The following is a 25,182-nucleotide window of genomic DNA, read 5'->3' as shown; positions in this document are numbered from 1 at the left end:
AAAGAGTGTATTACTTTCCTGATGTAGATAAATATTCCCTGAGAACTGAAATGCAATATTGACCTACATTAATTTCATCTGTAACTTCAGTCATTACAAATTATGCCATGAATCCACTACACTCCATGATCAGTTATTAAATTCCCATGGAAAACTTTAGCATCTAGCCAAGTTTAAAAATTTAATTAATTTTTATTTTCTAAAAAAGATGCTACAAAATTTAGGTACTAATGTTTGGATCATCTGTCCTAAGCTATGTGCAAGTGGATCTGAGAAATATTACAACAATCTTTTCATTTAAAAAATTATTTCATAATACTTTAAAGAATTAGTTTTTTAATAAACATCCCAATTGTGATACAGCTTATTAATAGATTCAACATTGTAGTGGGGAATGTTTCATGTGCAGAAGTATGTGAAATAAAATATTCAAATGCTGATAATTAAGGCACTATTATAAATTTAGACATGAAAGGGACTTCGGAGATCAATGAGTTCAATCCTTTATTTTGTAGAGGAAAAAAACCTTAGGCCTAGAAGGGAGAGACTTTGCTTTGGTTTACCAAGGAAATGAGTAGCAGAGCCTGAGTTGAAATCTCCACATTGCCTGACTCTCACCACTTTACCAAACCGCCTCTCTTCTACCTTTGCTCTCATATTTAGTGAAGTTTTTCTTCCTCAAACTTTACATGGCACTTCATAGTTTCCATCATATTCCATTGTTTCATAGTTATACCCCATACTGTACTTCCTCTATTAGACTATAAGCTCTCTGAAAAAACTTGTCATGTCTTAATTATTTTTGTATTATATATAATAGATGTTAATAAATTGTTATATATAATTTACATATAATTATATATAATCTATTATATATAATAGATGTTAATAAATTCAACAAATTCAATCCAGCTAACTTTTATTAAACACCTATTGTATTCAAGGCACTATGGTAGGTCTTGGGAAAATTTCATCCATTTCAATAAATGGGTAGATACAAAATTCAGATGGTCCATACACTCATGAAGCACAGGGTCCAGGAAAGGGATAAGAGAGAGAGGACTATCATATATAATATCTATAGTACATGCTAAGTATATTAGGGAGGTACAAAATACTGTTATGTGAGGTTTCAGGTCTGGGTCATAAAAAGTTGGTGAATGACTAAACAAATGAATGGATGGCATTTTCAAGATGACAAATAAATAAAAATAGTAGGTAATCCAACATTTCATTAATAATGAGCAAGAAAATGGTAGAGGGAAGAAAGGGGAAGGACTTTCTTTTTTTCCTCAACTCTCTTTTTGCCTTTTCAGTGTAGGACTGGTTTGCATTCCAAAGGCTATAATCCTTACTATCTTGTTGCCTTACTTTCATATTTCTGCTGCGCTTCCCTCTTTTCATTCTAGCCTTTCTATCTGTTCTTCATTGGCTGTCCTTGGTCTTCCTCTGATTATCTTTCCCTCTGCAGAGGAGGAATGGGAAGAAACATTAATGATTATCTGCCAATGTGCTATCATAACTTTGTAGAACCAAAATCTATACAGAGTGATCTTTGTCATCAATCGCAGCTGAAATCAGAATCCCTAGACCCTCACTGGGCAGTGTGTGGATGTCTCAGAATTCCCAAACCTACTTTAAGTAGTAGAAAGTTTCATATTCAGAACATAAGGAAAAAAATCATATAAAATGATTTACTAGGTATAGATTCATTCGTTAAAAAGGTTTTCTTATTTAGATATTCTTTAGTCTCTTATGAAATTATCACCTCTTTTCAGCACATACTTTAAGGTATTCCCAGATCCCTTAAAGAATAAGAATCATAAATCTTTCTTAACATATTTTGGACTTTATTTTTGGTAGCATAATGTACACAAGTATAGACTCATGGGGGTCTCTTAATTACCTGGGTATTTGCATACCACAAGAAACCCCTTAGTGGACCTTTCTTGTCTTCTAGGATACAATTTAATATATACTTATGATATGAAGGGAATTTAGAGACAATTCAATGCAACATCTAGGGCAAACGTGAATTCCCTCCAAACCATTCCAAACAGGTAAAGTGAATAGGAATTGACTACATAAAAGAAAACAACTTCCTCCTGTTAAGCAGTTACTGGAACTTGGCTTTTTTAATACTGGCATTATAGAAAAGAACAGGATCAGCCATTTTGGTTGTTCTTCTAGACATGAAATGCTTAAAAATGGAGTCACTGGATTCAACCACATCAAGCCTGTATCTGTCAAAGCTGTCTTTCTGACTGGCTCTGTCTCCAAGCAGACGTATCAGTGAGACAATTTACTTCTGTGGTCTCCATCCATCCTCAACTCTGTGAACAACATTGGGGGGAAGTAAAAGGAGCAGACCAGAGAGAGGAGACCCTTTTCCTAAAGCAATACTCAGTGAAGTCAGGGAAAAATCAAATACCATCAATAAAGAAAAGTCAAAAGCTCTCTGTGCCTCCCAATGCTTTTTTTCTCTTTCTTAAAACATTTTAACCTTCCTTTGTTGCGTTTCAAGTTCACATTAAGCTTACTATAGGAAAAAAGTAAGTTGTATTTTTCAAATTTTCTGAACAAATGGGGGTTCTTTGGAATCATTATTTTCCTTACTTGAAATTTAGAGAAAAATCTTAGTATTCATCCATGAAAATATCCACAGTTCTAATGAATAACATTTCATCCATTCTAGCATTTCAGAAAATGCTTTGAGCCAGATGTTTCAAACTCATGATTTCATAGAGATAATACAATTTTAATAAACTCTGAATAAAGATCATATTACTACTTTGTGATCATTTGAAACAGCTCAGGTGAATCTGTGAGGAATACCTTCTGAATATTTTACTCTCTTTTAAAATTCTTCTTTGAGTGAGAGAACTGCAGATTAAATACAAACTTAAAAACTGAGATGATGATAGGATTGCGCAGGTCTTTGATTATGAAAGAAGGTCCTTGAGTGTTGTGCAGACATTATTGATTAAATACTGTTATGAGTACATGGGGGGGGGGATACACACACAATTTTTTAACTCCTAATGCTTTTAACTTTAGAAATTAAAAGTTAAAAAGAGAATGTTTGAAGAAAGGGAAAAGGGCAAGATAGAAAACAAACACATTTGTTTTTCTAGTTTGTTTTAAGGAATCAGTTACTTTCAATGTCAGGGTTAATTATTGGCCAGTGTTTTGAAGGTGGCCTCTGCTGCCTTCCAGTGTCCCCGTTTAGGGGCCCTCATCCTTTTTCCTCATACCTCTGAGACAAATGGAGTCCTATAAAGAGTGGAAGCTATGGCAGTTAAAATTGGGGACTGTATCCATACAATAATGTTTAATTTCCACCCTATTTTTCTCACAAGCACAAATTGATGAAAATGTGGACCCATATGGTAATTTATTTAGGACTTAAAGGACTTTAGAAATCATCTAACCTGTCCTCTTATTTAACTAATGAAAAGTCAGAGGTCCAATGAAAAGGACTGTTTTGTTCATAGTCAAAACAGATCAAATGGAGGTGGATGATTTTTATTTTTTAAAAGATTTCTTTAATTTATAAAAAGCCTCACCAGAGGATTTACAAATATCTTTTCAGGAAAACACCATTCTATACATTCTATACAATTTTACAGATCCTCTTAGAAAGGCCCACAAATTCTCAGAAAGCCTGGGAGAGGCTGTTTAGTAGGGCATCTGGGAGGGGAAGATGAGGGGGTTATATATTGGGAAAGGAAAATGGTATAAGAAGAAAAGATATCAATTTTAAAAAATGATATACTGTTTCATCCCTCTTCAGGAATTTGGAATGGGACAGATCTTAGGCATTTTATGATATTCTGCTTCAGAGATTAAAAGATTCTTAATGTGAACCTTGGTTCTAACTCTTCTAGTAATTTTCTGCTATACCGATGGCAGGCTTGGTGTGAATTAGAGTCAGAAAACAGGGAAGGATAGGAAAAAAATAAAGAGGAGCACCCCCTGTTTCATGCCTTCCCTTTTTTCCTGTGTGGCCCATCCTCCCAGGGAGTCTAATCTATCATCTAGCCATTATAAAGTTCCCAAAGGAGTTAGCTACTAAGGTTTAAGATACTACTTTCCTCATTGTTATTAGAATTTTTATGATAATACTAATAAATAAACCTCATGGATTATGAAAGACTCTCAAATCTATTATCATATTGTATCTTCCCAGCAGCCCTATCAGCTAGGTATTATATCCATTTTATAGATTAAACTGAGGCTCAGAGAGAGAAAGTAAGTTACTCAGCTAGTAAATGAGAGAGGTGGGAATCAATCTTAGGTCTTCTGACTCCAATACTAGTGCTCTTTTCATTAAACTATACATTTGTTCCTATGTTAATATGAGACTCTTGAAAGCTGGAGACCATATCTTTATGTTGACATTCAGGCATGGCTCCAGAACATACCACTGAGGAGATATTTTGGGCAATAGAACTTCCCTGGGACACCTAAAATCATATTACCCTCTGATTGTGACACAGCTACCTATTCTTAAGCCTATCCCTACATATATGCATGCCAGGAATATCTTTACCTAGGACAAGCTAATTCTAAGAGAATGGATCTCAGGTCCCCTGTTGCCAACCCCAGTGCATAAGCCATAGGATTTAAAAATGAATGTTTCACACAGAACTATTCTCATGGAATCAATGGGGCTACTGGTTCTTGTGAAAAATCCCAGACTTGCTCTGCTAAGGTCACCGAGGCAGAAATACCACTTTTTCCCATGGCCTCCACCCACAGTACTTTTAAAAGGTCAGAGAGAGGGTCCTTGAGATTTTACCCAGTCACAGAACCTTAGAAGTTGTAACAAACCTCATCCTATACTTCACCCGAAGAAGCTAATAGCCAATTTATCTTCTAGAGTCATTACAAATGTCATCTTTAAAAAGAATGCATGTTAAAACATCCTAAAATAATTACTAAAAATTAAATTTATTACCTGAAGTGTTAAACTCTCTGGCCAGTTATGTATCTGTAAATTGAAAATTTGTCCAAAATGTACTCGGAAGTCCATGCCTATTTGACGACTGACCGTCTCTGAAACTTCTTTGTTGTTGAAAAGGACTTTTAAAAATACTGAACGCTTCCTTACATCCTCTCTTCTCAAGATCTCTGCCCTAGGAAACGAGAAAGACAGAATCATATGCTCATGTAGGCTTAGCACAACTTTTGATAATGACTAGAAAGAACATTTGCCAAAGGCACAACTAATCTAACCAAATTAAAAAAAAAAAGTGTTACCTTACAGAACAAAAAGAAAGTTCTGACAGCTTGAGGTCATCTTTACAATCACTATCAACCAAAAGAGCCAGATGACCATGCCCAGTAGAGGTTAGTATAATGTTATTCTAACACAGAAAGCAGAAGTTGAAAGAGTTAAAATTTTGCATCGAAAAAACACATAAAGCTTAATGAGCTTTGGTGTTTGTCACTGGTTTCCAAAACTCTTTACTCCTTCAAGCAGGCCTTGCAAACCATATCATAGATGGAATATTATATTTGCAAGAAACTTCTAGGAATGCATTGGGTATCAAACACAGGGTATTAAAAATATGGACTCTGTAAGAGAATTTCACATTTTGGCAGTACTTTTCACCCACAAATAATCTAGTGTATTATAGAATGCAACAAAGTAATCTCACAATAGACCAGATATTGCTGGTCATAAATAAGACATTTTAGAAATTACATGAGTATTTTCGTACCACAAGAGACCCCTTAGTGGACCTTTCTTGTCTTCTAGGATACAATTTAATATATACTTGTGATATGAAGGGTCAGTAACAAATATTAATCCCCTAATATATATGACACTATGCTAGATTGTGGATACAAAGACAAAAAAAAATAGTCCTGCCCCAGGTAACTTACATTTTATTATAATGTCAATTAATTTCTGTCTTCTTGGGTGATTTTATACCTCTTCTAGGAACTTATTAATTTCTACCTTAGATTTTGGTTATCTGTGAACCTCCCTTGCCAACTTTATACATTGTAAGGGCATCTTCTCACAGCACTTAGTACCTTGCTTGTACATATTGCTTAATACATATTTATTAATTATTAATTTTTACATATGTATTAATACAATGCTTAATACCTATTTACTGAATTAAATCAAATGCTTACTACACAATAATCCAGGAAAGTAGCAAGTATAAATGTGGGTGCTAAAAAGATCTTTCATGCAAATATAAAGATTAAAAAAAGGGAAAAACAAAGATAGCAGCCTGTAGTTTCATGATGCTGTCTTCACAAAAACAGCTCTTGGCTTAGGACTGTCACCGAAAGTCAGAGTGTTGACAACGGGGGAAAAAACTCCACCCAGATCGTGAAATCAAGGGCCATATCAGGTCTAAGATTTACAGAGAAGCAGTTTTGAAGTTTTTCATGCTCTTACCCAGATGTATGTCTACCGCACATGTTCATTTGGACTATTTGTGCCTGACCTGTGGTAGAGCATTCTGAGCTCATACTGATGCAGTCAGCCACAGTTGGACACACTGTACCTTGACTCCAACATAGTGATGTCATTTTGGTCCTCTTCGAGAATGAAGAACAACAATCAATCAACCCAGACATATTCAATTTCTGCTGCAGTTTAATTACCATATTAATGAGCATTTAACGCCAACTGTCAAGAAAGTGTCACCCCAAATCCTTGTGGATTCAGTTGGGTGTGAACTAAGTAAAAGTCACCCAAAGGGCTGATGAGCAGTTTAGTCCCAAGTTATCCCATGCAGAGAGCTGAAGTCCTTTATGGAGGCAGCCTCTTTTCATTGATCACTTAGGCAAAGGGAAAAGATGGCTTCTACTTGTAGTCTGGCTTAATTTAGGATGAATGGTCCAAATCTTGGTATGGAAATGGGAACATTCAGTGAGACAACCTGAGGGGAAAAAGACTCCTCAAGACTCTTAAAACAAGACTCTTAAAGGTGAACAACTAAAACTCACCTTTTCCCCTAAAAAAACCCAAAATATATAGTCCAGGGATTGTGAGCCTGCAGCCTTGAGGTGACATGTGGCCATCTGGGTCCTCAAGTGTGACCCTTTGACTGAATTCAAACTTCTCAAAGCAAATCTCCTTAATAAAGGGATTTGTTCTGTAAAACTTGGCTCAGTCAAAAGGCCACACCTAAGGATTTAGAAGTTCACAAGCAGGTTCCCCACCTCTGGCATAGTCTCTGAATATAGTTATTTGAAGAATTTATTTTTTAAAAATAGTCCTTGTAGCTCAAAAGTGTCTTAACTGCTAGCCAGAGCTTATTTGTTTATATGTAGGATTCAGAAACAAATAATATTAAAAAACTTATTATGAAAGGGAAGTAGCTCACTAGAGAGTGAATTTAAAAGTAAATGAACATTTAAGGAGAAACAAATAAATAAATAAGACATTAGTGTGCTACTAAAAGACCACAATGATCCATGAGGCTCCTAAGAGATCATTTCTCCTGTGAGGTAACTAACTTACAACTGTATTTTTTGATGGCAAAATTTCATAGTTATATAAATACTCCTTGGATACAAGATAAGTCCCCTTCCACATTGAAGCTCTCTGACAGAAAAGAATAAAGCAATAGCCTGGATAACCCTTTTCCAGGGAATACACATATACATCCCCAACCAGACTTGTAATTTCATTTATGTGGAAACTCCCAATGAGGACGTGCTCCCTACCAATGGAGAGCAGTCACTTTTATACAACTTACAATCTCAGAAGAGTTGTTTGTGGCCCAAGAGGTTAAGGACTGACCTAGAGGCAGTACCCGTCAGAAACCGGAGATAAAATCAGGTCTTCCTGCCTCTGATGTTGGTTCTGCATTTACGGTGTCATACTCTTTCTCATATATGTGTATGTCAATGTGCATACATGTATATAAATTATAACAATTCATGTAATTATTTTTAAGCCCCTACTAATGTCCTGCTCTGATGCTCTAACATTGGGAGTGAGGGTGAGGGAGCTGGCTCTGGGCTTTTGAAGGTGATAACGTGATGCCAGTGGAGCACATGTTCAAGGATGTCCTATGGTTAGAAAGGCATTGAGTACTGGCCTGGTTCCTTGTCTGAAGACCAGCCCAAATAACCAGAAAGACTCAAGGTTCATCACCAGATTGAGTTTTTTGTTTTTTAACCAAAACAATTCATAAACAACCATTATTAAAGTAGAGAAGATTTGCAATCTGCATTGGTGGACGGAGTTTATCAGTGATCTTGAGAATCTGTTTTTCATTGTGCTGTACTTAAATATGGTCAGCTAGGTGGCGCAGTGGACAGAGTGCCAGGCCTAGATTCAGGAAGACTACTCTTTCTAAGTTCAAATTTGGCCTTAGAAATTTCCTAGCTGTGTGACTCTGGGCAACTCACTTACCCTGTGTGCCTCAGCTTACTCATCTGTAAAGTGAGCTGTAGAAGAAAATGGCAAACCACTCCAGCGTTTGCCAAGAATATCTCACATGGGGTCACAAAGAGTTGGACATGAGTGAAAAAATGACCGAACAACAACATAGATGAATAGAAAGACTTGTATCTGTCTAGATAACTCCTTTTAAGAGATCTTATTTTAGGATATAGTTTATATTTAGACCAATGTGGTATACAGCTATAATATATGCACGTCATTTGTATCTATGGACATAAATTATATTTATGTTATGTTTACATTATATTTACATAATATAACATAATTATATGTAATATAATTATATAAAATATATTATATTTATAAATATATAATTATAGATTATAAACAAGGGAAAGATTCTTTAAAGTCTGAGAACTACTTTACCTTGGGCAGAGTTCATTGGGTGTCACACTCCCAGCCAGGCTCAGCTCAGGAACTAAAATAGGCTCTCCGGGTTTCCTCCTGCTGTGTAAGGCTTTCTCTCTAACCTGTTGCTCTATTGTTGATCTATTAACAGGTTCTGGAGGAGCGGGCTTCACAGGTTCCTCACCATGTTCTGATTCCTCGGCTACCTCATCTTGGTCTTCTGTTGCCTTCTTTTTCTTTTTCTTGACCCTCTACACAAAAGAAAGGGAAGTTACAAAGCTGATGGAAACTTTCAGCCTTGTATCATACGATTACATGGCATTCCACTTAGGAGATATTTGTTGGATACTCTTTGTGGATCTAGCACTGGGTAAGGCAAAAAATATGCAAAATAGAATGTAAAGAAGTATACGTCATGGCCCTTCCCTCAAGGAGCTTACATTTTATTCTAACAATGCTAAGGAAGTAGAAGACTAAATAGGATCAAGCACAAATATGTACAATATATAAAATGATCATTACATATCAATATATAATATATTGTGTAAATATAATATATAAATACACGTGTAATATATTTGTGCAAATATGATACATAAATATATATGTAATGTATTTGTGTGAATATATGATTATATAAAAATATACCTATATATTTGTATGAATATACATCATTATATATAAATATGCACAATGTCTGTGTGAATATAACGTTACTTGTAAATATATAATGTGTACTTATATGACATAATATAACACATGTATCATACACTTGTGCTTAATTATGTTTAGTCATATTTCCATATTAAATTTAATATAAGAGCTATGGGAAGTTCAGCCAGGGAGAGACTTAGAAAGAAAGGACGTGTAAACTGCACCTCTCATTTGTTGAATAGGGATTTAAAGCCTAAATTGTAAGAGCCTGCTTATAATTACTTCACTTAGGTAAAAATCCTGTATTTCTTCTATTTGATTTGTGGTCATTTTAAGTTGTCTCTGCAGTAGTAAGGATAGTTTTTTGCTCATCTATCCACATTATGCTACACAGTTCCCCTTGTGACTAATGATATGCATGTGACAAATGGCCAGATGTGATTAGGGTTTTAGTCTGTGGCTAGGGAACACAATGGGCCCCTGTGGGGATGGAAGCCATGAGCTTGGCCTCTCTATCATAGTGTTCCGTCCAATTGTGCTGTCCGTGGACAAGTATATTTTACTAGAGATGAGCTCAAGATGGCACTGTTGTCTTCATTACTAGTTCTATAACAACGGCGTCTGAGATTCAGATTCTAGTAACACTAGGAAGCAGGGGCTCTCGGTCAGAGAGCACATCTAGGTATTCATAAGACATTGATAGATGAGGAGAATTCATGAGAACAGACCTCTTCTTAGCGTTGCTTACTTAGCACCAATAGCTAAATGAAGGATTTTGCTTCTGTAGCACACATCCCTTCTCTTCTGCCCTTTCCAGACTCGATCCTTAATGGCCATGTTTTCAGCAGCATCATTCTTTGGAGATTCCAAGAGGACAGTGCTATTCATTCATTCATTCTCTCCTTATTCATTCAAAAATAATAGGTAGCAAAATAACACTGCTGATGGAAACATGGTGCCCTTTAGTTGCTAGAGCATTATATTCCTGGCAGCAGAGGCTAAAAAGCTGGCAAAAATCAATAGCAGAACAGACCATAGGGAAAGGATTCTGTCAGCAGCAGTGTCTGACGGTGCTTGGGACTACTTCTGTACATAACAACAGTTATTTTCATCCTCCTTCTATGTCAAGACCTAATCATTTTTAAAACATAGCTAAGGAGAACTGAGGCTAAAGACCTTAACCCATATTCTTCTTCTAATAATTTTTATTTAAACAGATGGCAGGCTTGGTGAGGTTTGTGGTCAGAAGTCAGGGATAGGGATATAGAAAAGACAATAGATATAAGCTCCTTGGGAGCAGGGGCTGTGTCATTTTTATCTTCACATTCCCAGTGCCTAGTGTGGTACTTTTCATGTTGTAGTCAGTCACCAACAATATTAATGGCTATGTACCACATATCGGGCTAAGCACCTTACACTTGTTACTTACTTACTTCACCTGATCTTCATGCAACTCTAGGAAGTAGGTGCTATTGTTACTCCCTGTTTGCGGTTCAGGCAGATAGATGTTAAGTGACTTGCCCAAGGTCACACAGCTAGGCGGTATCTGAGGTTGAATTTGAACTCAGATCTTCCTAACTCCAAGTCCAGCATTCTATCTACTGTTCACCTAGCAGCCCAAGTATTTACTAAATGCAAGGAACTGTGCTAATCATTAGGAATACAAAAAAGAGGCAACAGCAGGGTCCCTTCCTCCCAGGAACTCATATTTGGATGGAGGAGAAACAACAGATAATTATATTCACCCAAGATATATACAGTGGAAATGCAAGGTAGTCTCAGAGAGAAGGAGATTGCAGCCGGAGGGTGGGAGATGGAATGGGGAGAACAATAATGGTTTCCTGCACAAGGTGGGATTTGAATTGATTCTTGAAGGAAGCCAGGAGGTAGAAATGAGGAGGGAAGGCATTTTAAGCATGGGGGACGGTCAGTGTAACGTCATGGAGACAGGAGATGGAGGGAAGGCCAGTGTTACTGGGGAATAAAATGTTAAGAATGAAAAAGCAGCAAAGTGTCAATCTGTGAAGGGCTTGAAATGTTAAAGGAGTTTATGTTTGATTTTGGGACAAGAAGAGGCCCACATTAGCCAAGCCTGCTTACCATAGAATCTCACATTCCACACTGCCAAAGGTCAGCTGTGTTCAAAGTTGAAACCTCTCGACATACCTGTGCTTTCTTCCAGGTTTTCCATTTCTGATACTCGGTTCTATATTCTTCCATTTTCTTTTCATACTCTTCCATGTGCTCTTCTAATAACTCATTTGTTTCTGCTTGAATTTCTGTTTCAAATACCTTTTCGTCTATTTTCCAGTCGACTTCTTCCCTTTAAAATAATTCATAGCATTTATATTTTCCCTCAAAAGGGCACTTAAAGTAGATAAAGCATATTTAATACCTTTAAAATGGAAGGGAAGCTAGGTGGTGCAATGGATAGAGCAATGGCCCTAGAGTTCAAATTTGGCCTTCGACACTTACTTGCTGTGTGACTCTGGAAAAGCTACTTATCGCCCATTCTCACTCCCTCAATGGTGTTAATGCAAGCCACAAAGACAGCACTTAATGATGTGGGTTTCTTATTATTATGACAAATCTCTTCAAAACTCTTGAAAACTATGTATTTATCTGTACAACTTAAGTGATATTACATTATGATAGTGTGATAAGTGTCCAGTGCAATCCTAAGATCAGACCATATCTATTGTATTATCATAGGGGTCATAAGTTTCAACGTTTTAGGTGCCTAGAGCTGTCAAGCCCTGGCAGATTTATAAGGACATCCAGCTCTACTTAACAATTACTAGATTCCCCAATACATATATTCACTACTTCTGCATTTCAGATTTTGATTTAATACATCACTATTTAGATATACTAAATGTAACCTGAACTCTTTACACGTTTTCCCTAATCTACCAGATCTGGTGGACTACAGTAAACAAATATTATTTAATTATGAAGACAAAAAAGAGAGATGTACAGTGATATTAATTAGCATTTCTTGAATAGCTGTGAATATTTCTCATTACTGAAATATACTGTATCTAAGATGACAGAGTAAACATTAGTAAAACAGAAAAATTGCAGAGAAATCTGTCTTTGGTCAACTAGCATTTATTAAACTATTTTTAAACCTACTATGTGCTGGTTATTCTACCAAGTATTAGGGATTAAAAAGGAAGGGGAAAATGAACAATTGCTGTTTTCAAGAGCTCATAGACTTGGGGACAACTAGCTAGGTAGAGTTCCTCAATGGGATAGAACACAGCTAAGTTTTGAGGATCACTTTTCTACTTCTCTTTGTTCCTTGTCCTCTTCTGGGAAGGTGCCACCCAGAACTTATCAGAGCTGTTATATTGCTCTTATAGCGTGGATGAGATGGGAGTCACCAACGCTTTTCATTCGTTCAAAACTCAGGCAAAAAAGGGAAATCTCTTGAATCCTGGGCTAATGCTCTGTTGAGGGTTGCATAGAGTTTCTGTTTGAAAACAAAACATGAAATATCCTATGATATTTCTTCTTCATGTTGTGATGTCCAAGTAGAGGACAGCATATTTTACCTTTTAATTTTGTCACAAGTATATTTGAGGAAAAAACCCAGAGGAATCAGTATTCCAAGGTAAAATATTTATGTATCCAAGGGGATCATAAAAATGGGAAAAGGACCCACATGTCCAAAAATATTTATAGCAGACCTTTTTGTGGTGGCAAAGAATTGGAAATTGAGGAGATCAATTAGAGAATGGCTGGATGAATTGTGGTATATGAATGTAATGGAGTATTATTGTGCCATAAGAAATGATAAGTAAGTGGACTTCAAAAACACCCAGAGGGCCTTATATGAACTGATGCTGAGTGAAGTGAGCAGAGCCAGGGGAATATTGTACACAGTTACAGCCACATTGTGCAATAACTAACTTTGATAGACTTAGTTTTTCTCAGCAATGCAAGATTCTAAGATAATTTCAAAAGATTCATAGTGTGGAAAATGTTATCCACACCTAGAGAAAGAACTATGGAGTCTAAATGCAGATTGAAGCGTAATATTTGCACTCTCTCTCTCTCTCTCTCTCTTTTATGATTTATTTCTTCTTTCTCATGGTTCATCCTATTAGTTCAAATTCTTCTTTACAACATGAGTGTGAAAATATGTTTAATATGAATGTATATGTAGAGCCTGTATCAGATTGCAAGCCACACTGGGGAGGGGGAAGGGAAGGGAGGTGGAGAAAATTTAAAACTCAAAAGCTTGTGGAACTGAACGTTGAAAACAAAAAGTTAATTAATTAATTAAAAAATCAATATAGCATTATTGTATCTTTCTGACCCTTCATTTTCTCATCTATAAAATGGAGTTAATCATACTTGCTGTACCTGTCTTACAGGAGGTAAGGAAAATTCTTTGTGAACTTGAATTTCCTGCATAAATATGACAATTTATTGTTCCATATCTCAATTTTTCACTCTTCCTATGGATTTTCTGATACATAATTTATTTAAGTGGGCTAGTAGGCTACAAAAAAGAATCTCAGAGCTGGATGGGGTTTCAGCAGCTAGCTAGTCTAACACGTATCTAAGCATCTTAAGATCTTACAGCATCTCTAATATACAGCCTGCAAGGGAAAAGAAAACCAGACTTCCCTGACTTATTACTTTGAAAGAGCTTAACTATCAATGACCATTCTCTGAAGCATATATAAAAATAGTTCCTGGCCTACATGTGTGATCAGAACGTACTTTCTCAGAAATAGTTTTATGGGTGTGTTGGTAAACTTCTGAAAGTCTCGAAGGGATTTCATTTCTTTCCAAACTTTTATGATGTTTTTTAGTAATATTCGATCCTTTTCTTCTTCAGCATCACGTAATCTCCGTGTTTGCCTACAAAATATACAGCATATGCATGTATGAAAAGTTATTCTGGCATAAGTAAGTACGTCCTCAAGCTAAAGATCTAATAAGAATAGGAGCCAAATGAACCAATCTTCCGTTTGATAATTAGATTAATTAATTTCAAACCATGAGGAAAACTAATTAATAATCCAAATTTGAAGAGGACTCTATTTTATTCCTGCAGTTCATAGTACTTATGGTTAATTCTGCCATATTGTATAATTCTTTACAATTCTTCTTAGAGCTGTACATCACTAAAGAAATAAACATGCTTTGAAAGTTTTGTGAATAAGCCGTCAGTTGCTTTGGTGAATAAGTTTCTATGCAAGGTTGCTATCCAAATTGGTAAAATTACAGGCCCAGATCACTATATCTACACTTCCTACCATAAAGATTTTCATGATGCACTTTTTCAGGGGATTAATTAGCAACTTCTAATAAAATAATATACCAAGGATGCATCACAATAGACCATTAGGTAGTAATAATAATTAGGTTGTAATCTCCTTTTTTGTAATGCAGTATAAAAGTTTGATCTTGCCAAATTAGCTTTAAAATATGTAATTTTTACTTTTCTCATCAATCTCCAGCCATGGAACCCCCCTTCTTCCCCCAGATTTCAAGGAGAGTTCTGAGCAAATGAAACATTTAGTTGGTAGTCTAAACAGGCAAAAAGTACAGTGCTGCACTCAATAATATAGGTCAAACGAGAAATATGATACAGTGGATAGAGAACTGTCCATTAAGCTAGGAAGTGCTGGGTTCAAGTCTTGTCTTTGGTACATAATAATTACGTGACCCTGGGTAAGTCAGTGTTCCAGGCAATTCTTTAAAACTCTTAAGTTACAAAGAGGTGGAGGGAGTTCCCACATATGAGAGATCCCTACAGCAATGAAATCAAAAGTCCAGATCCTATTCCTAATATAGGACAAGAGTTTTAATTTAGTCATTTAATTGCAGAGCATACAATCATCATAAATTACTTTTACAGCATATTTTAATATTTTGAGTCAGGTGTATACAAATTAATCTGAATTAATGGAGAGTAAAAGTCTCCTTCGATTTCAGACATCTAACAATTGAAAAGCAGACCATCCCAATGGCAATGCAATTAACAAATTCCATTGGTCATTTGGGAGCTTGGATACTGACTGCACAGCATGGATCATATTGTATACAACCAATAGAGGCATGGACATGTATGTGATAAAAGACCTGCAAGTTTAAGTGGACTGCTATCCTATACTATATATTCCTTTCCTGTCAAGGTTTATTTAAAATTAAAATGAATCAGACCTAAATGACATTCTAGGGAGAAAGACATCTTACTTATCTGGTATCAAAAGGGAAAGAACTGATCCACAAAAATGAAATTTCCTAATAGCTTTAAGAGCCAATATTTCTTTCATTTAAACTATTTTGGGTATAAATATTCCTAAAATAGACTTCATGTTTCCCTGCCTTTTTTACCAGAGCATAAAAAACATAACTTAACCTTTCTTGATGACTCAGTGTCACCATTCAGAATGTCATTTGTTGTGCTGGACTGTTATTCAGTGATGACTTCAGTAGCTATTGAGGGAGTTGGGGTGCTTGCTTTTATACTAAATGGACCCAGACTGCTGTGCTTATTGAGCTGTTGTGTCTTCTAATAGCTATTCTGTTTCTTCCATTCCTATGAGGCTGCTAGCTGTCACTTCTTACTGCTTTCTGTGTGACTGACGCCAGAATTCCCAATCCTTCTGATCTGTTGTTTCTAATTGTCTGTGGGCTAGAAAAGGAAGTAATTAAATTTATAGGAACTTTCTCTAAAGTAAGAATAAATGCACTCTGAATAAGAGTCCAAAAAGCTTTTCTATGAATCAGGTAATTAAATGAAATGTTAAGTTTTTTTCAGTTACTCTTAGGGTCTGTTTTAAACTCCCTCCTTGGTTCTCAGTTATGTTCTGAATAGCTCATTTGCATGAGGAGTGAACTCTTGATAAAGCAAGGTATTAATGATATAGTACACATATATTCCCCTTTTCATCTACTGAAATCCTATTCCCATGTTTATTTGTGGCCTTGGGTCTTCAAAGGCTGTGTCAGCAGAGTTCAAGCCCTGGCAGGTCTTGCCAAATGAAAGGGCATTGAACTTGGAGTCAGGAAGACCTGAATTCAAAATCTGCCTCAGACACTTATTAGCTGTGTGATTCTAGGCAAGTCACTTTAGCCACTTTTACCTCCAGTTCCTTTTCTTAAAAATGGGGATAATAATAGCACCAACCTCCCCAGGTTGTTTTGAAGATCAAATACGGTAACATATAAAGTGCTCTGCAAACTTTAAAACATCATATGAATTCTAGTTTAACACTACTATCACTACTCTCACCACCACCTACTCCAATTATAAGTATGGGTTTGGTGATGGAATGTATGTCTGTTATTGAGGACCAACCTTTCTCAGTTCAGGCAATCTCATCACAGAATTGTCTGGAGACTGATTAATGTTTAGCCACAAGAACTGTGAGGTCTTCTACTAAGTTATAAAAGGCTTTGCAGATCCTTGAAATGCCTCTTTTACTTTTTCTCGTCCATACCAATATGAAGACCAACTGTGCATTTATGACCTTGTGTGTCATAATTAAAATGAAGAGGGCTTACAGAAGTGTAAATGGTGGCTCTCTAATCTGACCAAACTTTCAAAGACTCCACTGGGAGGCCTGGGGGGAGGCAAAGAGAATTTGATTGCTAGAGGAAGGAAAAAAATTGTTTACCCTGAGTTGAAAGCTTGGAGCAATTTCCCTACGTAGATATGTGCAAATGACTACGTGGTTGGACATGCTTTATCACAAAATATAAAATGTGATTTTTAAATTTTATGTGCCATGTGTTTGCATAGGACCAATTGACAACTGTGACTATATGCAAAAAGACAGACACTATGATAAAATAGAACTAGAGGACTGGATCTGTGATTTCATTTGGCAGAAATAACTCCCTGTATGACAGGTTAAGTGATGGAGAGGTTAAGTGATTATCCATTATGTGTTGAAGGTGGGCCATGAACCCAAGTCTTCTTGAATTTGAGGTCAACTCTTAGGACTCATTGTTTCTATTGGCTGAGAGATTTTTTTGAATTTATAGGAAGGGTCTGGAAATCTCATACAAAAAAACCCACTGATCAAAAATTAACATTTTACTCACCAAATTTCAAATTTATACTTGTTCATGCTTTCTTGAGCTGTGTGGCCAGACCCATGAGGTTTGGTGAAATCAGGGTGAGTGTGTACAGCATTCCTGAGAGCATTGAGCTAACAACAAATAATACCAATTCTGAGTTATGAACATTTTTTGTGAGAACCATATTACCCACAAAAGCAGGGTGCCTTGAGAAAACAGAACTGAATAATCCAACATTGACAAAAATTAATCTCAAATTGGGACAGCTGTGGACAAAGCATGAGTCATAGTTGTTAACTTGATATGCTTCATCAGATCATCTAATGTATTTCTAAGCCTTTAAGCAAGACTTCACTAAGATAACAGGAGGGAGAAGTATGTCTGTTTTCCTAATTTGTGTTCCTTCCTTGTACTGATACATGATCTTCTGTGTAGTACCATTGACATTTTAAAGTGTATACAACCAAGGTTAAGGAGAGCAGAGTATTTTTTTGTGTGTATCTTAGAAATATCAATAGTAGAGTAGTCACAACAAAATATTTGTAAATCAGAGAATCACAGGGCTGAAAGAATGTAGCATTTTGAATACAGGAAGGATCTCATGTAAAGTATCACCTAAAGAAGGATATTCTGTAAAGAAATATTTTACTGTTAGAATTTTATGCATCTTAACTCACTAAAAAGATCCAGCCTAATCAAAGAGAACCAATCATAAATACCTTATCTGTAAGAAATTTTGTCTGGTTCCTCTGACGTCTTGATAGATATTGATCATATAATTGAGCCAATTTGGCTGCTAAAACATGCTCACGGCTAAAACAAGGATGGTGAGTAAATATTAATCCTGAAATGTCGATGTCTAGTTGAAACTGACCCAGAGAGTCTCCAGAACCAACAATATACTGGTTATTGGGTACAGAGTTGACTGCCTGAGAGAGAGAGAGAGAGAGAGAGAGAGAGAGAGAGAGAGAGAGAGAGAGAGAGAGAGAGAGAGAGGAGTTAAAAACCATCCTAGATAATTGTTCTATGTTTGTGTCTATGCTATATTATACTAAATTACTGATAACTATTCAGTTTATTTTTATACAATATACCATTAGGCATGCAAGTTGGAAAATATTTGGAGTATCTAAGCAAGTTGCTAGGTGTTAGGTACCTCTTAGGTCGAGGGAACAATTTGACAGTGTGAAGAATAGTCTTTGATGTGTGGCTTTACCAATACACAGCTTTCATATGTAAGGCAGTGAGGGAGCATATGGGATAGCATGTTGGTCTTGGATTTAGGAAGGCCTGAATTCAAGTCTTGCCTCAGAAATTTACTAGCTCAACCTCAGTTTCCTCATTTGTAAAACAGAGATATTAATACTACCTACCTCACAGGGTTGTTTTGAGGATCAAATGATGTAATCTGTAATAAAGTGCTTTGCAAAAATTAAAGTGCTATATAAGTGAGAGCTATTATTGTTATCATCATTATATGTCAATCCCCCATTCCTTTTATATCTTCTCTATTTTTCCAGTTAACTAACAGAGGAATAGAATTTTGTTTTGCCAAGAAAATTCACAATCATACATTTTTCTTACCTGTAAACAAAATGCATGTATGTTTCCATATTTATTTATGCATATGATATACATATATGTATATTTTTTATAGTTTTTTGACTTTTGCTGTGACTCCTTCATCCAATACATATCAACAGTTACTCTTCAACTTAGAGTCTTAGACAACTAGCAGGAACAGTAAGAGGCTAGTGACTTTATCAGGGTCACACAGTTAAGATGTATCACAGAAAATGAAACCAAGTTTTTCAGATTCTGAGGGTGGTTGGTCCTTTTCCATTATTCCCTAATACCTCTCATTTTATTTATATACATGTATATCCATAATAATGGTGTCATGTATTTATATTAAATATAATTATACATTAAATATAGATATATTTATAAATATAATTATATACAAGTACATAATTATACATATATTTATATGATGAATATCTATCTATATTCACAATTAATAAAATCTGTAGTTATTTAATTAATCCTTCAGTAATGTACAACTCCAATCCTTTGTAGTGGTATGGCAACGAGTCTGAATTCTTTAAGGGATACAACAGTAGCCTTTGGCAGACCTTGAAGCTGGAAAGGCCTCAAGTACTGATTCAGTGATGAACTTTGTGTCTATCCTCCAAGGACTGGTCCAGCTAATCTCAGAAAGGCCTTTGCCCAGAAAATTTGTCATCAGGAAATTTTTTTAGACGTTTGTCCGTATCACTAATATGGGGGAGGGGGGAGAGGCAGAGGTAGAATCTGTGTCAGTGATGGAATTACTTGTACCTGTGACATGTATCTTTTGAAATCTTGATGTGTCTATTTCGTGTCTCTTTGTCTTTACATATGAAATGTTCAGATTTTTTTAAGCAACCCTGTAGCATCAAAAAAATAACTATGCTGGAGGAAGGGTTTTTTAGCAATAGTATCATGAAAAGGGCCAAGCTAGGAAAAGGACAGTGGGGACAGGCTGACCAATTTGTAAATATAACACTATAAATTAAAGAGGTCAATGAAGAAAAGAAGACATGAATGACTGCAAGGAGCAATAGCTAGGTGGTGCAGTGGATAGAGCGCCAGGCTTGGCATCAAGAAGACTCTTCCTCCTGAGTTCAAATCTGGCCTCAGACACTTACTACCTGTGTGACCCCAGGCAAGTCATTTAACCCTGTTTGCCTCAGTTTCCCCTTTCATAAAATAAGCTGGAGAAGGAAATGCCAAATCATTCCAGTATCCAAGAAAACCCTAAATGGGGTCACAAAGAGTCAGATACAACTGAAATAACTGAATGACAACAAGGAAAAACATTATTAATGTAATAAATTTGATTTCCTTTGTTTTCAAGGTTTCTAGTGCAGGGTCTCAGGTTCTAAGGAATGCTGAAGGATCATAGAAATGAGAGCAGAAGGAACCTCTGAGGCCGTTTAACCTAACCTGTTCATTATAGAGATAAGACAACCTGGGACCCAAGGGATGTTACATAGCTTGCCCAAGATCACACAGACAGTAAGCACAGAGTGAGATTTGAACTCTTTGCACCACACCATGATGCATCAGATACATTCCAAAGGTGATCTACATGCCAGAAAGATAAAAAATATTCATTTGTAGTAAGTTCTGTCTCTTCCCTACTATTCTCCTCTTCAAGATCAAGCCACCTTTAATATTCTCTTCTCCTTTTATTTTCCTTTTCTCCTCCTAGTAAATTTGAGTAAGCTTTCTCAGCTTACTTCTGGTTAGAAATTCAGAAATTGTGAATTTGATTATAAACTCCTCTAGAAATTCAGTCTATTTCTTACTATTTGGATCATGGGATTTTAACTGTCTTGTGTCATGGAACCCTTGGGTAGACTGGTGAAGTCTCTGGAGCCTCTTCTGAATAATGTTTTTAAATAATTTAAGGAAGTGTTGAATTTAAGTTAGAAGTTCATGAACATAAAGATGTACTTTTCTTCTTGGGCATGTTCACTGAATGGGTATCCATGGTTCACAGGTTAAGAACCCCAGATTTAGACACATCTTGGTCATTCTCTACTCACCATGCTCTACTTTGTCTGTCAACCATAGCAAACTTGTGATTTTTCTCCTCTGAAGGAGCTTTGTTGTTTAGTAAGTTGGAAAGGCAAAATGTTCTCCCATTAGTAATATCTATATTATATCAATACTCAATTTCCCTTAGATCTCAGTAGATATAGCTGTGGTCAATAATGTACTGAATTAACTAACTGATGTACCATTGTATGTGCTATGTGGAATGTTACAGTCATTACTTATGACTGCAACCCTAGACTGTCTTAAAAATTACCAGGGATGTTGAGATGCAGTTCTAAAATCAATTTGTGCATTCATGGGCATTCCTCATGACCAAAAAAAGCATTTTGTTTAGTTGATGCATTCCATAACCTAGACAGAACACAACTCTAGAGTCAAACAGAAAGGCCCTGCTGATTTAATATTAGGAGATGGTGCAGTAGATAACATGCCAGATCTGGAGTCAAGAGATACCTGAATTCAAAACTGGCCTCAGAAATGGACTAGCTATGTGACCTGGGCAAGTCATTTAACCCAATTTACCTGTCAGTTTCCTCATCTGTAAAGTGAGCTGGAGAAGGAAATGGCAAATCACTCCAGTATCTTTGCCAAGAAAACCCAAATTGAATCACAAAGATTTGTATATTACTGAAATGACTGAACAACAATTACCCATATTAACAAGAACAACAAATCATATGGTTAGGTGGAAATAGATGTGGAAATAACTTTTGGTAAGATATAGAACCCATTCATATTAAAAACACTAGAAAGCACAGAAAAAATCAATCTTTCCTTATAATGATACATGGTTTGCTAGTGGTACAGTGGAGAGAGCGCTGGACTTGGAATCCTAATCAGTACAAATATGGCCTCAGACCTACTTGTATGACCTTGGGTGAGTCCCTTAATCCCTATTTGCCTCAGTTCCTCATCTGTAAAATGGGACCCACAGTATCTTTGCCAAGAAAACCTGATGGAAAAATCCATAGGGTCATGGCTGAACAAAACAATAATAACAATCTACCTATCTAAAACCAAGAGCCAATATTATCTATAATGGGGATAAACTAGAAGCCTTTCCAATAAGATCAGAGGTAAAGTAAAGATATCCATGATCATTATTACTTTTCAATACAGCACTAGAAATACTATTTATATCAATAAGATGAATTGAGGAAACCAGCAAGGATAGATAAAGAGGAAACAAATTATTGCTTTTTTTTTTTTTTTTGCTGATAATAAAATCATTTACTTAGAATACCCTAGATAATGGAATAAAAAAAGCTAATCAAAATAATTAACATCAGGACATAAAATAAACTCATATAAATTGTTAGCATTTCTGCATATTCATCAATGAAATCCACTAAGAAGAGATAGGAAGAGAAATTCCATTTTAAATAACTAAAGACAATATGAAATACCTGAGAGTTGATTTGCCGAGACACTCACAGGAACTATATAATATAAGGAAGTAGACTAGAGAATACATTCAACATAAATAAGACAAGAAACATGGCACAAATGAGTATTATTTCTAAGGGAAAAAAACTTCAGAGATACTTTAGAAAATTTAGTAGCTATTGTAAATGAACTTAGGATTCTAAATGCAATTTTAATTCATCAATTCATAGATTTAGACCCAGGAAGGACTTGAGAAGTCATCTTGTCCAACTCCATTTACAGATGAGGAAACAGAGGTCCAGAGATGCAAAGTTACTAATCCAAGTCATGTGGAATAGCAAGTGGCTTGTGGATCTGATGTGAAAAGTTAGAATAAACCTGAAATTCCAACTCTAGCTCATTTTCTGCTGACCTTACCTTAACTGATCTCACTTCAGAGTTGTTTTATCTTTTCTCTCCAAATGATTGTAGAGTTATTGCCATTAATGTTATGTGTCCCAACATGTGTTAGAATATGAAGAATGAAATTAATGAGTGAAAATACATACAAAGGATATAAATTCACAGTTGCATAACATTCTCTTTGAATGTTGGTTTATAAAACCATGGTGAGTATATTGTATGTGTGTGCAAGTAATCCCATATTGTCCTAGACTCAAACCTGATTCTGGAACCATTCCCTCTTCCTGTTGCCTCAAAGTTTACTGAGGATGTCAGTTGAGATCAAAATAATTAAAGTGGACCTTGGTATCCGTTGTTATAGCAAATTTAATACCCACATAGATTTACATTGAGGAAAGGACACCATAATAAAGATTCCATTTCATCCACATCCATGTTTTAGGAAATTGTCTCATGGCAGTCCAGGGATCACTTACTTATTAATTATTGTTATGTATGTCACAGAGACATAGCCTGAAACCACCTTTACATTTCTGTTAAGGTATTTTCCATTGTATCTTTTCTTAAATTTGGGTTCAAGGTATTAAATCATATCCAGTTGCAAGAAGTAGCTGCCAGATTTATTTTGTTCTCTGCAAAAATATGTGACCACATGTAATTAAATAAAAATGTATGTAGTCATATGTAACTAAATTTCTAAACTTATAGGACTATCTCCAGATAAATCTCAAAATTCAGACTAAACAGAAACATTCCTCTCAAACTGATCTGTTCCTTACTTGAACTAAAAGAATTCCACTTTTCACTTTCCCTGTTTGATGCCTTTTTTAAAAAATTAGTTGGCTTACAAATTTTACAGGAACATTTTTGGTTCGTGTTCTCAAGGCCTATTCTGTAGCACTCCAGGTATGAGTTAAAATAACTTAGAATCACTTTTATTTATTCTTTTTCCATTTGGTTACCTAGGATACTCACATCTTACCTCATTGTACCAAATCTACATGATCTCATTTCTTAATAATTTGCTGTGATCACAGTCTAGAGTTTAGGTCATCTAATCCTAAACTATCATTAAAAATGGATCGGATTGGGACAGAGAGAATTTCTTCCTGGATGAGATGTTATCTAGGAAATATATTGTTTTGATGCTGAAATAAAACTGACTATTGAGTCTTTAATTCAAAACTGAAAAAAAAAAACTAGTCCCAGAATTGTTCCACAAGGAAACTAGTAGGCACATAAAACACCTCAGATATGTGCCAATATGGTTACTGTAGGGGAAAAACAATTCTTTCTAGTATGTTTAAAATAAAAGCACTGGGAGATTACAAAATCCTTAACAGAAGAAATAAGCAAATAAAAATGAAGAATGTTAAGAAGTTGGGAAATCAAAGTTCTCATTGGGTTTATCAGAAAGTAGAAAACCTGCACAAGCTAGAAATTGGTCTAGACATTGGGAATCCAAATCCAGATTGGGATTCTGCAAGCAGGGCTCTTTGGAGGATTTTTAGATAATTGTAACACCAGTGGTAGTGAGCTATATTTTATATTCATTTCTTAATATTATTCTCAAAGAAAATTATTTTCTTTCTGAGATTTTTAGTTGTTTTCCCCAAGATTTATTAATTTGCATTTCCCCTAAACTGAACTTAATCCCTTCTCCAATATAAAACATTTCTTGTAGTTCCTTTTTCTTTGATGGCATTTGCTAAAGCTTTCTGATTTAGTAATAGAAAGAAATTTCATTAATATTTTTCCATTCTCTTTCTCAAGTTAGTAAAAAAAAAATTAATAGAGCTGAAACAACTGCCAAACCACATCTTGAGTTAATACCATATATCAGCTTGATAGTATTGATAGGAAGGAACCTAGGTCTTATAGTATGTGTCAAAAGCACAATGAATTTTCCTGATCATATGGGAGATGAATAGAGGAGGAAGTTCCATTCTGGTCAATCAGATTCCCAAAATGGTTGCCAAAGTGTTAATTTTCCTTAGTCTTTTTATAGGTTTAAGACATCTCATTGGATAGCCCAGGAAAACAGGTTTAATTTTCAACTACTTGAGGGTATATCAGTCACAAGCTCAAAGAATTATATATCTAGAACTGGATGAGACCTTAGAAACAAACCATCCAGTTCAATCCTCTCATTTTACGGGGAAGAAACTTGAGGCTGCAGGAATTTAAATGACTTACCCAAGGTCATTCAAGTAGCTAAAGGCAGAGCTGGGATTCTAAGTTTAGTCTTCATTCTGCTGTGCAGCTTTCAGATAATGATGAGGATTTGGCCAGAT

General features: G+C 35.7%; 1 protein-coding gene across 5 annotated transcripts in view; it reads right to left on the bottom strand.

The window, feature by feature from the left end:
* Positions 1–25,182, bottom strand: part of CC2D2A (coiled-coil and C2 domain containing 2A) — a 152,058-nt gene that overhangs the window by 65,697 nt on the left and 61,179 nt on the right. For all 5 annotated transcript variants that reach the window (XM_072620297.1, XM_072620295.1, XM_072620298.1 and 2 more), the window contains 6 exons: positions 18,214–18,423; positions 17,519–17,625; positions 14,180–14,320; positions 11,612–11,768; positions 8,810–9,042; positions 4,961–5,138 (listed from right to left, as the gene is read on the bottom strand). In XM_072620297.1, the coding sequence (XP_072476398.1) occupies positions 4,961–5,138; positions 8,810–9,042; positions 11,612–11,768; positions 14,180–14,320; positions 17,519–17,625; positions 18,214–18,423 (1,026 nt within the window). The remainder of the gene's footprint in view (positions 1–4,960; positions 5,139–8,809; positions 9,043–11,611; positions 11,769–14,179; positions 14,321–17,518; positions 17,626–18,213; positions 18,424–25,182) is intronic.

Source organism: Notamacropus eugenii, chromosome 6 (genome assembly GCF_028372415.1).
Source record: "Notamacropus eugenii isolate mMacEug1 chromosome 6, mMacEug1.pri_v2, whole genome shotgun sequence".
Taxonomy (NCBI): domain Eukaryota; kingdom Metazoa; phylum Chordata; class Mammalia; order Diprotodontia; family Macropodidae; genus Notamacropus; species Notamacropus eugenii.
The sequence above is the reverse complement of the archived record's forward strand: the minus strand, read 5'-3'. Positions and strand labels throughout refer to the sequence as shown.